General features: G+C 48.7%; 1 protein-coding gene across 3 annotated transcripts in view; it reads right to left on the reverse strand.

The window, feature by feature from the left end:
• Positions 1-12,032, reverse strand: part of POU2AF1 (POU class 2 homeobox associating factor 1) — a 29,189-nt gene that overhangs the window by 3,374 nt on the left and 13,783 nt on the right. For all 3 annotated transcript variants that reach the window (XM_058686722.1, XM_058686724.1, XM_058686723.1), the window contains exon 2: positions 497-627. In XM_058686722.1, coding sequence (XP_058542705.1) covers positions 497-627 — 131 coding nt within the window. The remainder of the gene's footprint in view (positions 1-496; positions 628-12,032) is intronic.

The raw sequence follows: 12,032 nt of genomic DNA on the forward strand, positions 1-12,032 counted from the left end.
TTCAGCTCTCTCCAACTGGCCCTCTGCAGAAAACTTGCCCAGAGGGCCCCAGGGGAGGAAAGTATAAGTTGGGGGATGATGGGGGGGAATCTTCCTTCTCAGACCAAAACATCCATGTCATGTCCCAGCCGTCACCACCTATACTTTTGGGGGATGCGTGTTTCCGTTTAGCAAGAAGCCTGTGCATGTAGGGAACTGGCCTCGTCGTCTTCCCAAGGGGGGCACCCAGCTCACGCCAGGACGTGTGAGTCGTCTGCTCACTCAGGCCCCTGGCATTGGCTTTGTTCAATGTCCCAAGCCAGCCTGCCCATGGCGTCAGTCCTCCTTGGTCTACCCAGGGATCACTGACCTTTTCTCCCCTAAGCCCATTCCTCAGCAGCCGTACCTGGCAGTGTGTTGCCTTTGTGGCCTCGCTGAGCCTCGCCTAGAGCCAGGGCCCCTTTGGACACCCCACCGCACACGTACACACACACTCGGGCCACAGCGGCCCCCTCACCGCCGTAGGTGTGACAGCCGTCCCGCTGCTGGCATGGCCACGTTTCCTCCGGAGCAGTTCCTTCACTGGCTCCTTCACACGGACGCCCTGGTATGGCCGGGGTGGAGCCGGGGCCTGTTCTGGTGCCGAGGCTGCGAAAAACAATGTCGCTGGTGCTCATCGGCCTCTCAGACGAGCCCCCACCCCAGCGTATGCTCCCCTCTTCTCAAGGGTCTGCCGGCTCACCTCAGCTGTGCCTGAGCAAGGCGGACCCGGGAGACTTCCTAGACAATTTCCCCCAGTATTGCCACTCCTCCTGCCCCAAACCGTCTATAGCTCCCTTCTGCCTGACCAGTTCAGTCCTGTAAACTTAATGTACAATTGAAAGTCCTGGGCTGCGTCAGCCCAACCCATTTTCCGACCACTTTGCACACTAAGGACTAATAAGCCCTGACTCTGGCCAGAAGGTCTACTCAGACTTCTCTGGTTTCCTGCTTGTCTCCTCTCCTAACCTTTACTTGAGATTTCCAGTGGTCAGGATTCACGCTCACACTTCTCAGCTTCCTGATTTGCCCTGGCTCAAGACTAGTGCAACCCTCCTGGTGGCCCATGGCTGCCCACAGAAGTGGCTTCATCCTCCAGCCTCTTAGACAGGCCTGGTTAGTGCTCATCATAGGGGGCAGTAGAGGACGGCAAAAGAGCAGGGACTCCGAGTCGGATGGCACAGGCCTCGAAATCTGCCCCTGCCACATTCTAGCTATGTGATCCTGGGCAAGTTACTAAACCTCTCTGTGCAGTTTCTTACCAAACGAATGTCATAAGGGGTCGCTGACCTAGTAAATGGGGAGCGCAGTATATGCTTAGTATAAAACAGGTACAGAGCAAGCATTTAATAAATTTGCAATCTGCTATATAATAATTAGTAATCCTTCGGTGTAAATTTCGTATGCCCCTAACCAGATGATAAGCTTCTCAAGATGAGATACTATACCTTCTTTCTCTATATCTTCTCAAGTAGCATGTCCACAGCGAGCTCAGTAAGGGATTTGCTGATTAACCGGTTGGATGATTATTTGGAATGTGCTGCCATTCACCACCCCCCCTTCCCCTCTCCTGGAACCATAGAATGGGCTGCAGTGAACGGTTCCTGGATTCTCCGTGGCTCCCAGGGCAGAGGACCAATACCCACTGGTGATCCACATACGGGGAGCCAGAGAGTGTCCAGCCCTGCTGTAGAGAGAAGGCTCCCTGTGCCCTTTGTCATCAAAGCTAGGAAACCAAAGCACTGAGCTGGAACCGGGCACTTCCTGGCCAGGGAGAGCAAGCCAGAAGCAGTCATGGCTGGGCACTGACCATCTGCCCTCCCAGACAGCCCACAGTCTAGGGCCCTGGGCCTTTGGAGGGCAGGCCTGGGTCAGCCAAGAATAGTGAGTAGCCCTGGCCCTGGGGACTCACACAGGGAGCCCATTATCATCCACTGATAAGGGTCCCAGGGACCTGGACTCTGAATCAAAAGCCTGGAAGCCTAGGTATCTATTAAACCCGGAACCATAGGGCTACCTGGCTGAACTTTGCTCAGTAAATACCCAGCTGATAAGAACTCATGCCTGACCCGGCACCAGACCTCCATCCATGCTCCAGGCACACACGCAGTTGGCCTTGAAGCCCAGCAGGTAGAGAGGCAGCAGGGGGAGGGAAAGGGGTGTCCAAGAGCCCCAGGGACACATAATACAGAGAACCCCAGACTCAGATGCATCCATGGGGCCTCCTCACCTGGCCAGGTAGCAGAATTGACCAGGGAGTGGTACGCAGTGCAGATACCCAGACCCTGCTTCCAGGTAGTTCCGATTCTGGGGGGTTGATGTGGGCCTAGGAATCTATATTTTAAGAGTCTTTTGGGTGATTCTGAAGCTCTGCTGGGGTTAGCATCACTGATAACCACCCCTAATCGAATGCCGGAGTTTCTCTCTAACGTCCTGATAGATAAATTATCCTCTTTTTAATTCCACCCCCACCCCCGACCCCGCCCCATCGTAACAAGGAGTCTCAACTGATACTCATTCATTCTTCCAACTATCCCTGGGCACTGGGAATACAGCACTGAGCAAGATAGCTATGGCTCCTGCCCACATGCATCTTGCATCTAGTGGGAGAGACATGCAATGAAACAGTTACTACCGACATAAAATCAGACTGAAACTAGAGTGTGGAGCAGAGAGATCCAGTCCCATACCGGTGCCCCAGCACTACCTGGGCACCATCACCTTTGTAAAAGCAGCATTAACAATAGACTTGAGAGCCAAAAATACCTGTATGCAAAACTGGGCTGTTGCTTATTGGTGGCAAGGTCTCGGATGATTTATTTAACACCCCTGGGCCTCCATAACCCACGTCTCACACAGTAGTTGTGAGGATTCCCTGCAATAATACGCCAGAGGTTCTCAAAGCCATGGCCAGGGCCAGCTATGGTAGATGCTACTTTTCTTCCCCTCCCTCCACCCATTTCCACCTTCCTCTGGGGAGCTTCAGTGTCAGGAAGCTCTAAGCTCTTGCTTGACCGGCCGCATGGTAACAAGCGCCATTTTGCCTGGCGTTGCCTTCTGATGAAACTCGCCGTTCAGAATCCATTGACAGCCTTCTCACCTCTGCAAATGAAGATCATAATGGCACATACCTGGGAGGCTTGAGAATTCCAAGTAAATGCTTGAAACAGAGCGTGTGCTCAGCAAGCATTAAATACATGTGAGCTAATAGTATCAGCAGTAGTCATATCCCTTTCCAGCATTGGAAGGCAGATACCAGGTCCCCTGTAGTCTGAATGCATATCCGTTCTTCCAGCTATTTCTTAATGACATGTTCTGAGTCCTTCTAACCCTCTTTCTGGATGCCTCACTCCTACACGGGTTCCTTGTGCCACTTTCTCTCATGATCAGTGATGCCCAGCATTGGCCACAGACCCCAGGTGGGGCCCCACGTGGCAGCAAACAGGGGCGCCTGCCCTCCCACACTCTGTTCACTCATTCTCAGTCACCCACAGTGGCTTTATTCGCGCCCATATCAGACCACACTTGTCCGCAGCTGGGTTTCCAGCTATTCTTAGGCACGAGTGCAGCCTGAGGCATTGCACACTCGGAAGAAACTCAGGGGACAGGGTTATTTGGGGGTCTGATCACGGTGGCCACACTCTTAATTCAGCTGAGGGGCAAGAAAGGCTCCATCCCACGTGCTCACATCTCAGTCCAGACCAAAGACAGGTATACGGCTAACCCTCTCTGATTTGCATGTACGCTTGTGGGGAAGGGCCCAGAGGACTCCCCACCCGCTCCCTCCCAGGAAGTGGACACATCGAACACTTGGCTGCAAAGGGGCCAGCTGGGCATTTCCAGGATCTTGTCAAGGGAGGGCTTCCTACCTCCTGTTGTTTTTGAATCAATGAACAAAGAGGGCTTGGGGGAGGTGCTGTGAGCCGAGGGCATCACCCTCTGATGTCTGGACTTCCTTAGAAGCCACAGTGTCAACAGGTGTGCCCTGGCACAAGGACCATATGGAGAGCAGTTTCTAAGTCCCCACCTCTTCCTAGTGCAAAACTCCCAGAGCTCTCAAGGACCTGCTGCCTCCCCACCTACCAGCCCACAGCCAGCTGCCAAGGAATCCAGAAACTGACTGCCAGTGCGCATGTTCAAGTGCTCGAGGGTGCTTCAGCCTTCAGCCGGTGTCTTTGCAAAGTGACCGTGAAATACCAGAATCAGAAGCCTCAGGACAATTCCCAAAGGACCCCAGTGGCCAAGCCTATTTGCAAAGCCAAAACCTGCAGTTAGTCCTTTTCACACCAACCTTTGTAAAGCAACAATAAACGTTTCTAATTCTGTGGTAAACACTGTACCCACCCCCCTACCGCCACCAGCCTGAGAAACCAGCATAAAAATTTGGAAGGTGAAAAGAAATTTGTCTGAAATCGAGATTGCTTTGCCTTGGGGCGTGGGGATCCCTGAACGGAGCCACTTTAAAACTACTAAACTAGAATACTGAGAAGAACATTTTTAAGATTCTTAAAATAATTTCTTAATAATAAATAAGAGACAAAGAAAAGAAAGCAGGAGATCAAAATGATGCTACCCGGTCCAGTTTCCCAGAGTACAGTTGACCAGAAGTGTTAGTAGCCCCCTGGCCAAACGGCAGCTTGTCCTGAAAGCCCGAAGCCTCCTCACCATTTATCCTGTGGTCGAAGGCCCGTTAAGTCTCCTGGGAGCAGCCAAGTGTCCGTCACTGAGAAAAATCTTTCCACCTAAACATGAGCCTCTTGGCCTTTGCTAGGAATCTCCTTTCCTCAGGCCGAGTAACGTTCAGCCATGTTACTTCCCACCACTGGAAGACAGTCGCCAATGGAGTTTGGGGGAAAAAAACAAAACAAAACAAAAAACAACAACAAAAACCCCACAAAACTCGTTTACAGAAAAACCTATAACTTTGGCCCCAGTGAGGGCTTTCCTTTTCCAAAATAAGCGATGAAAAAAATCTGAAGGTATAAAAAGTCAGCAGAAGACATTTCAGTTCCCCCTGCCACACAGCCGGACAGGCTCCGCGTCACAAAAATAAGAGCCCTGCAGCTGTCGTTCCACTGGAGGGCACAGACCATGACAGATCAAGCCGACTGGTCACTTCTGGCAGTGCTCTGTCTGCATGCGGGCATCGTGTGTGTTCGCCCCGAGCTTAGGAAGCATATGGATGCTACTCATTTAAATAAACACGGCCCTCCAGTTCCCTGAAGAAGGGATAATAAATATCACCGAGGACATATGCAAAATTGTCAGCACTTGTTTATTTAATCACCCCATGTAAACCACATTCACGCCACAGTGAGGAAGCTAAGGAGATAGGTCCCTCCTCATGGCTCCTGGTGGAGCTGACACCCAGGCGTTTGTCACTGTAACTTCTCCTCCAGTCAGCTTTCAGAGAGCCTTCACCAGCCAGGTGCTACCTAGAACAGTGTCGAGGGTCCTCTTGAAAGAAGACGCTTCTCCTAGCCGCTGTCCTGTTACAGATTTCTTGCGAGCCACCAGAGCCAGGCAGTAAGTTCAACAGCAGATAGGACTGCTGCTGTAAGGGCTAGTTGGGATCCAGGGTAAGCCTACATTTCTACCATCAAGGAACCCGGAAGAGGAACCCATCTCGCTCATGTCGACTGTCTACCTCGCTGAAAGTGCTTTCCATTTACAACTGACTGGTTGAACCTCCCTCCTGCAGCCACACAAGGCCATTTTGAAAGACAAAACCTTCCTAGCCCAGAAGGACACATGACACACTATTGATCACTCCAAGTAACCTCGGTAAATATTATTCTCTTTTGCTGTTGAACCTTCAGTATTATTTTTTTAAAGATCCACTAAGGAGAAATACAAATAATTTTCTCTTCACTTGTAGCAAAACCAAAAACAAATAAAGGAACAATAGGAATTCAAGCCCAGGGCTAACAAACTTGTCCTAGCTTCTAAGTGAAAACAAAGTCATAAAAGTTGCTGACACTTTTCACTTTAACGTAAAGAAGTTTGTTTGTGTTCTCTGCCTAAGGTAGTTGAGGGCGCCTGGGAAAGTTTAGCTCATGTGGCTAAAGGATTATCCACATCCTTAATTGAAACACTAATGTGAATGTTCCTCTTCTGGTGAAGATCTGAGTCAAAGTTTTCGAATTTGTTCTTTCCATTCATGGACAATGGCTGAGTTTTCTCCAAACAGGAAGCAAGAACTTGGGCTTTGGCCAAAGATTGGACTTGACACGCTACAGAAAAGCTTTCCCGCCCAATTTACACTGGATTGCTGTTTACTTTTTTTTTTTTTTTTTAATGGACTCCAACAAAGAGATTTCATGCGCATGTAAATGTGGGCTTTCCACTCACTGGTGTTTGAACTGAAAGGGCTCTGCTGCTAGGAGGTATCACCACGTCACTCATACATTCTAGCAATCTGGATAACACGCAGGGCAGAGGCGGAAAAAGATAGATGGACAAAAAATGCCTTTGAAGGTGTTTAGAAGATATGAGAATTATATCTTCCGAATTACAATCTGGTGTTGCCTGTAAGGCTGCTGAGGCAGCCGAAAAGGAGTGAGTCGTGGCATCTTGATGTGTAGACTGGTACGTCTCCACCAGGAGAGCTCCAAGATGGCAGCTGATCTTGGGCTCTCTGGTCTCACCAGAGAAGGAAAGGGAAAAGTAGTGACATTTCCTCTCTCTTTGTCTCCATTCTAAGAGGCATACTTCCACCAGCCCCACAGAGGCACGTCACTGGGAAAGGATGAAGGAGAGCCACAGACCTGGGCGGGACAAAAAGACCTAGAGCTGACGACCTGAGAGAGTCAGGGAAGGCTCCTAAAGTACATCTGGGGTGACCACAGAGGTTTGTTCAGTCTTAGAAAGCACAGAGTCCCTGACCAAAGGGGTCTAGGGGCCGAGCGATCCCTGTTGAAGGGAAGCCCCAGTCAGCCTGGAATGAATACCCAGGGTCACCACACTGCTCTCAGGTTATGTTAGGCTTAAGCAGAGAGCTAGTTTTCCTGCAGTCTGCTCTCCTCCACCAGGTTCCTGCATGAGGTGTTCCCATTCCACAGCCCCAATATTACCTGGATTGTCCCAAAGTTCTGGATGTCCCACTCCATGGCCTTGGGAGAGGTCAGCCAAAAGGCTGCTAGTGCCAGAGCCTTCAGACTCTCTTCATGGGCACCGCTGCGGAGACATCCTTCCCCCGAGGACTCTCAGGGCCTTCCACACCATACGTCCATCCTCCCTCCAAACCTCCAGCAGAACAAGCAGACCACACAAGGCTCTTGGGTTTCTCTCTCTACTCCCAGAGACAGTGTCTGTGTTCTGCCTCTTCTTTGTGGAGACTCGGGCCTGTGTTTCCTGGTCATGAGCTTAGCCCCCAGGAACTCGGAGATCACCATGCTCACCTTTGCACACAATGTTCTGTGACTCACACAGCCTTGACACAAATGATTTCAAGTGTGGCCTCACCGCAACTCCTGAAATAGGCAGGGTCGGTCTCCCTCTCACCTTCCTTTCCACTGATGAAGGAACACGATGCCCAGAGATGTTAAGTGGCTTGCCCAAGTCCACACTCGTAAATAGCTTTGTCATCAGCTAAACCCAGGACCTCTGATTCCAAGCACAGTCCATTTCTGCCTCATCACCTGCCTGTCCTCTGGCTGGGCAAGTCCATTTATCTCTCTGGGTAACCCTGGAGGTCAGTCACCAAATGACCCCTGCCAGGTGCTGACCCTCATTTTCCTCTCGTTGGAGTCTGGGATGGGACCACCCTGATGCAGTCTCCTTTGACTGCCAATTTCCCCCAAGAAATAGTGTTTCCCATCTGAGACGTGAAAAAGAAGTCCATGGGAAGGTTACCAGCAGTGTGCTCACATGAGTGACGAGAACTGAGAGGCCCAAACAATTCCCCGCAAAGTTTTATTTTTGGTATTTTCGACTGAAATGACAGTGGATAGGTCCACCTGAGAAACCAGCTGCATCTGCCTGTCTCTTACAGAAACCCGGGTCACCAGAGCAGAAAGTGCTCCCATCTGAGATACACTGGGTCCCAGTGCAGAGGACAAGACTAGGAGAGCCCTGAACAAATACTCACTAAGCAGAGTAAACCAGGTCCCAACCATCATGGAGCTCACCGTCTAGTCTAGTGGGATATCGACATTAATTGAATAAATGCACAAGCTAGAATTACAAACTATGACAGAGCTGCAAGTGCCTCACAGTTGAAGTGTTTTAGCTTGTTTGGCTGGTTTCCACCACCACTTTATTCTTACTTGGACTTACTTAAGCAGCAAATGGGGGTCCCCAGTCTGTAGGGGCTATAGAAAGGGGACAGTGCAAGAGGCATGGTGGTTCTCCTTCTGAGGCAGAGAAACTAGTCTGGGGTCAGACTCAGCCCACACCATGAATGTAAGTCCTGCCCAAGACACACAAAGTAGTTCCAAATGTTCAGGGTCCACCCCCAGCCTAGGGGTCCTGGATGAACTCCAAGGATGTTACACCAGCTGGTCTTATCCTATCTTGGCCGATTAGCCCATGGAAGGCCAGTCCTAGGAACTCAGATTCTGAGATAGAAATTGGCTGGCTCCAGAGGTTCTATATTTCAAATCTAGCTTTCTGAGATTCATATTTGCAGGAGATTTTGAGTCAGGATACAACTGCTCCCAGTGAAGTAAAAATCCACTTCCATCTAAGGGTGGACTTCTTTCAGTGGGGAGGGGAAGAAGCATCTCACGGAACCCTAAAATCCTTGGCCTTGAAAAGTGGCATGATGCTGTTGGGACTCAAGCAGACCTAGTTTGGAAAGCCTACTACATAGCTTATCACTGTGTGACCCTTGCCAAATCATTTAACACGTATGTGCTTCAGTTTCCCTATTTGCTGAATGCGAGTAATGATATCCATCTCATGGGATTATCATGAGGATTGTATGAAATTAACACAGTTAAGCACCTAGTACATAGCAGGTGTTCAACAAATGGCTATTTCTCCTGTGACCTCAGCCCCTCGATCATCAGGGAAGTAGCTAATCCTTGTGTGGTGATTCTAACTTGCCCTTGTCTTGCTACATCCTGATCCTGAATGTCTCTATCCTCAACACACCCAGAGCGTCTGTGGCCAGCAAGGCCTGTCTCAACCTGCCTTCGTTGTGCTCCTGGAAGTCATCCCTCAGGTGTCTGGGCCTGGTGTCTCCAAGCAGCAGGAGAGCCATGCTTAGGAGACAGGGGGCCAAAGATGCTGCAGAGAGACCGGTCAAAGACTGCAACTGAAAACAGAACAAGCCTGGACAGGAGACGTCAAAATCCTAGCATTGGTCTCTCTTAAAGGCACCATGAGCTGAGCAGAAGGATGCCTTTATGTCTTTCTTCAGAAGCCAGTAGAGGAGTACGTTTGTGGTAGATTTAAATTTTTAAAGAATGCCAGGAAGGAGCACCTGGGAGATTTTGGCATGTCCTTGTCCTGACCTCAGATACAGCCCCTCAAGGAATTTCTGTGTATCTCCCAAAGGACAGAGACAGAGCCATGACTGAGACCATGGTCATGGTACTTCTCCACAGGGCTAGAAGTCTAGGAGCACATATCCCATATGGGTCGGAAACATAGCAGTGTGAATGGGAAGGCTCTTCGGTGGTCAGGGAGGGAAGTTTTATCACCTGTTAGAGCGAGGCAGACTTCCGGTTGACATACCGGGAGCATTGCCTTAGCATTATCAACAGAAACAGGAATCAGAATGGGGGGAGAGAGGGTCTACACTGAGAGCACAAGACCGTAACAGGGCATGAGCCAATGCAAGGTGTCTACCCAAATTTTGTAGCAAGGTAGCACCAAAGTGAGGAGACTGAGCAGAGGAGACAAATATATCTTTCCTTACTAGATTACGACCTGGAGGCTGAATCTAGAATTGACAGTCTGATCAAGAACAGGAAAAACCTATGGTCAGGCAGCTAGAGGAGAAGAAACCCAATTGTTTGTTCGTTGATTTAAATAATATCTAGTTTGAGATTTTCCAGACCAAAGAGATTAAGGAAATCAAATTTCCCCAAGACCACTTCCCTGGAGGAAGACTCTTCAGACCCAACACCAGCTGTACATTTGGGGTCAGATCCAAATGCTCCAACCCCAAGGCCTGGGGCAGAGCCCCTGTGAGTGAAATTAGACCTTATAATTGATTCACGATGTGAGGTATAACTGCCAGTCAAGATGAGCTTTTTTGCCAAGTCTCTGGTTTACTAACCATGCCTCATGACGTGGGAGCATTCCCTCATGAAGTTGCTAGAATAGCAAGCCGGGGAGAGGAGTCGCCAGGTCAATCTTTGAGGAACAGATGCCCTTCTTTGTTCACAAGATACCCACATAGACTGAAAATATGACCTTCACAGTTTCAGAGCTTAATGGAGACCAATACAACATGCTTCACAGTGACTCACTTTGCTTTGGGAGTGTAGCCTTTACCCTGGAAGTATTTAACCCAAGGACTTATGACCAGCTATGAGGAATCTTGCTGAATGAGTGGAGGATGGGTCCAGGTCATGGTTGTCCAGCTATGACCTAAAGAACTTTGGAATACAGTGAAGGCACCCGGAGTGGCCAACAACGGGAAGGAAGTAGGAGAGTCTGGGGGTGAATAAGCAGTCAGAGCTTCAATATCCTCCCCAAATGGCTCCATTTTTATTTCTGTATTGGAGTTCTGCAGTAGGTTTGGTTTGAATAAAGAGGTTTGTGCCAAAAAAAAAAAAAAAAATGTTGTAAACACCAGGCTACACATCCTCAGATTTTCTTCCTAATGCTCATATGTTATATCCTCATAGGCTTCTTCCTCTCCCAAGTTCTAAACAAGAAGTCTGACTATCGTTTTATCATTTATTCTTGAAGATCCATATCCAATGCCACCTGCTTCAGGATACCTTCCCTGATTCCATCCTCCACTCTCCACTGCTAAAGATAATTTATTTCATCGCTTGATTTCCCTACTAGGAATAATTCCATTATTGGGTGGATGTCCCCACGCAAAGGATGACACACGGGTGATTGATTTTCCTTCCATGCGTTTCTTTCCTGAATTGGTGTTGCTTTCATCCAGCATTCGAACTTTCAAGTCTCTTGTCTCTCTTTTTTGTCTCTCTTTTCTATCTCCCCAGAATTTCTCAGTCCTGGAAATTTATAACAATCTTTGTATATTTGCTTCCTATCTTCCAATTAAATGTATGAGTCTTTCTAGAGGATTAAAGAGGAATGCAGCTTTTCTCACGTGTGGTCAGATCCTTTTTGGTCCCAACACCTGGTCTGAGAATATCTCTGGTTTATAACTCTTTGGCTGCCTGTTCTTCCCAGAAAGTGATACTGATGAAACCATTACTAAGAAAGGCAGCACACTGGTGTTTCAGTTTTCGGTATCATTGTGCTATTTCTTGAAAAATTCAAGGGTCATTCTCCTGACCACTAGATTATAAACACCTCAGTCCAATTTTGTGAATTAAAAAAAAAACAAACACAATTGGTCAGTCAGTGTGAGCCTGCCGCCTGATGAGGCGTGATTGAAAATTGTGGCCCACGTTCCAGGTTTGGTCACAGAATGGCCAGCTTCACCATCGGCATTAGCCCTGATCACTAACCCCACCACAAGTTACAAGACTGGAAATGTGCTGCCTTGCTATTTCACAAGAAATGCAGAACTCAGAGGCCACACAAATTACGATCTATAATTAGCCGCATCAGCTTTATTCTCAGACGTAGAGCGAGAGGGAGCGGGAAATTAAGAATAGTAACTAATATTTATTATTAAGCATTGACTTAATGCAAAGCACAGTAGTAAACACGTACCACAGCCTGTGAGGTAAGAGCTACGGCCCCATTATATACTTAAGGAAATGGCAACAAAGTGAGGCATAAACCTAGGACTCAAACTCAGATCTGTCTGCACTAGAGGCTAAACTTTAAACCACTAACGGCATAGAAAGAACAGAGACGGCACTCTGATTCCAAATAAACCCCTACTCTCTAAGATGTTGCTTTCCACACCA

Source organism: Neofelis nebulosa, chromosome 10, assembly GCF_028018385.1.
Source record: "Neofelis nebulosa isolate mNeoNeb1 chromosome 10, mNeoNeb1.pri, whole genome shotgun sequence".
Classification (NCBI taxonomy): domain Eukaryota; kingdom Metazoa; phylum Chordata; class Mammalia; order Carnivora; family Felidae; genus Neofelis; species Neofelis nebulosa.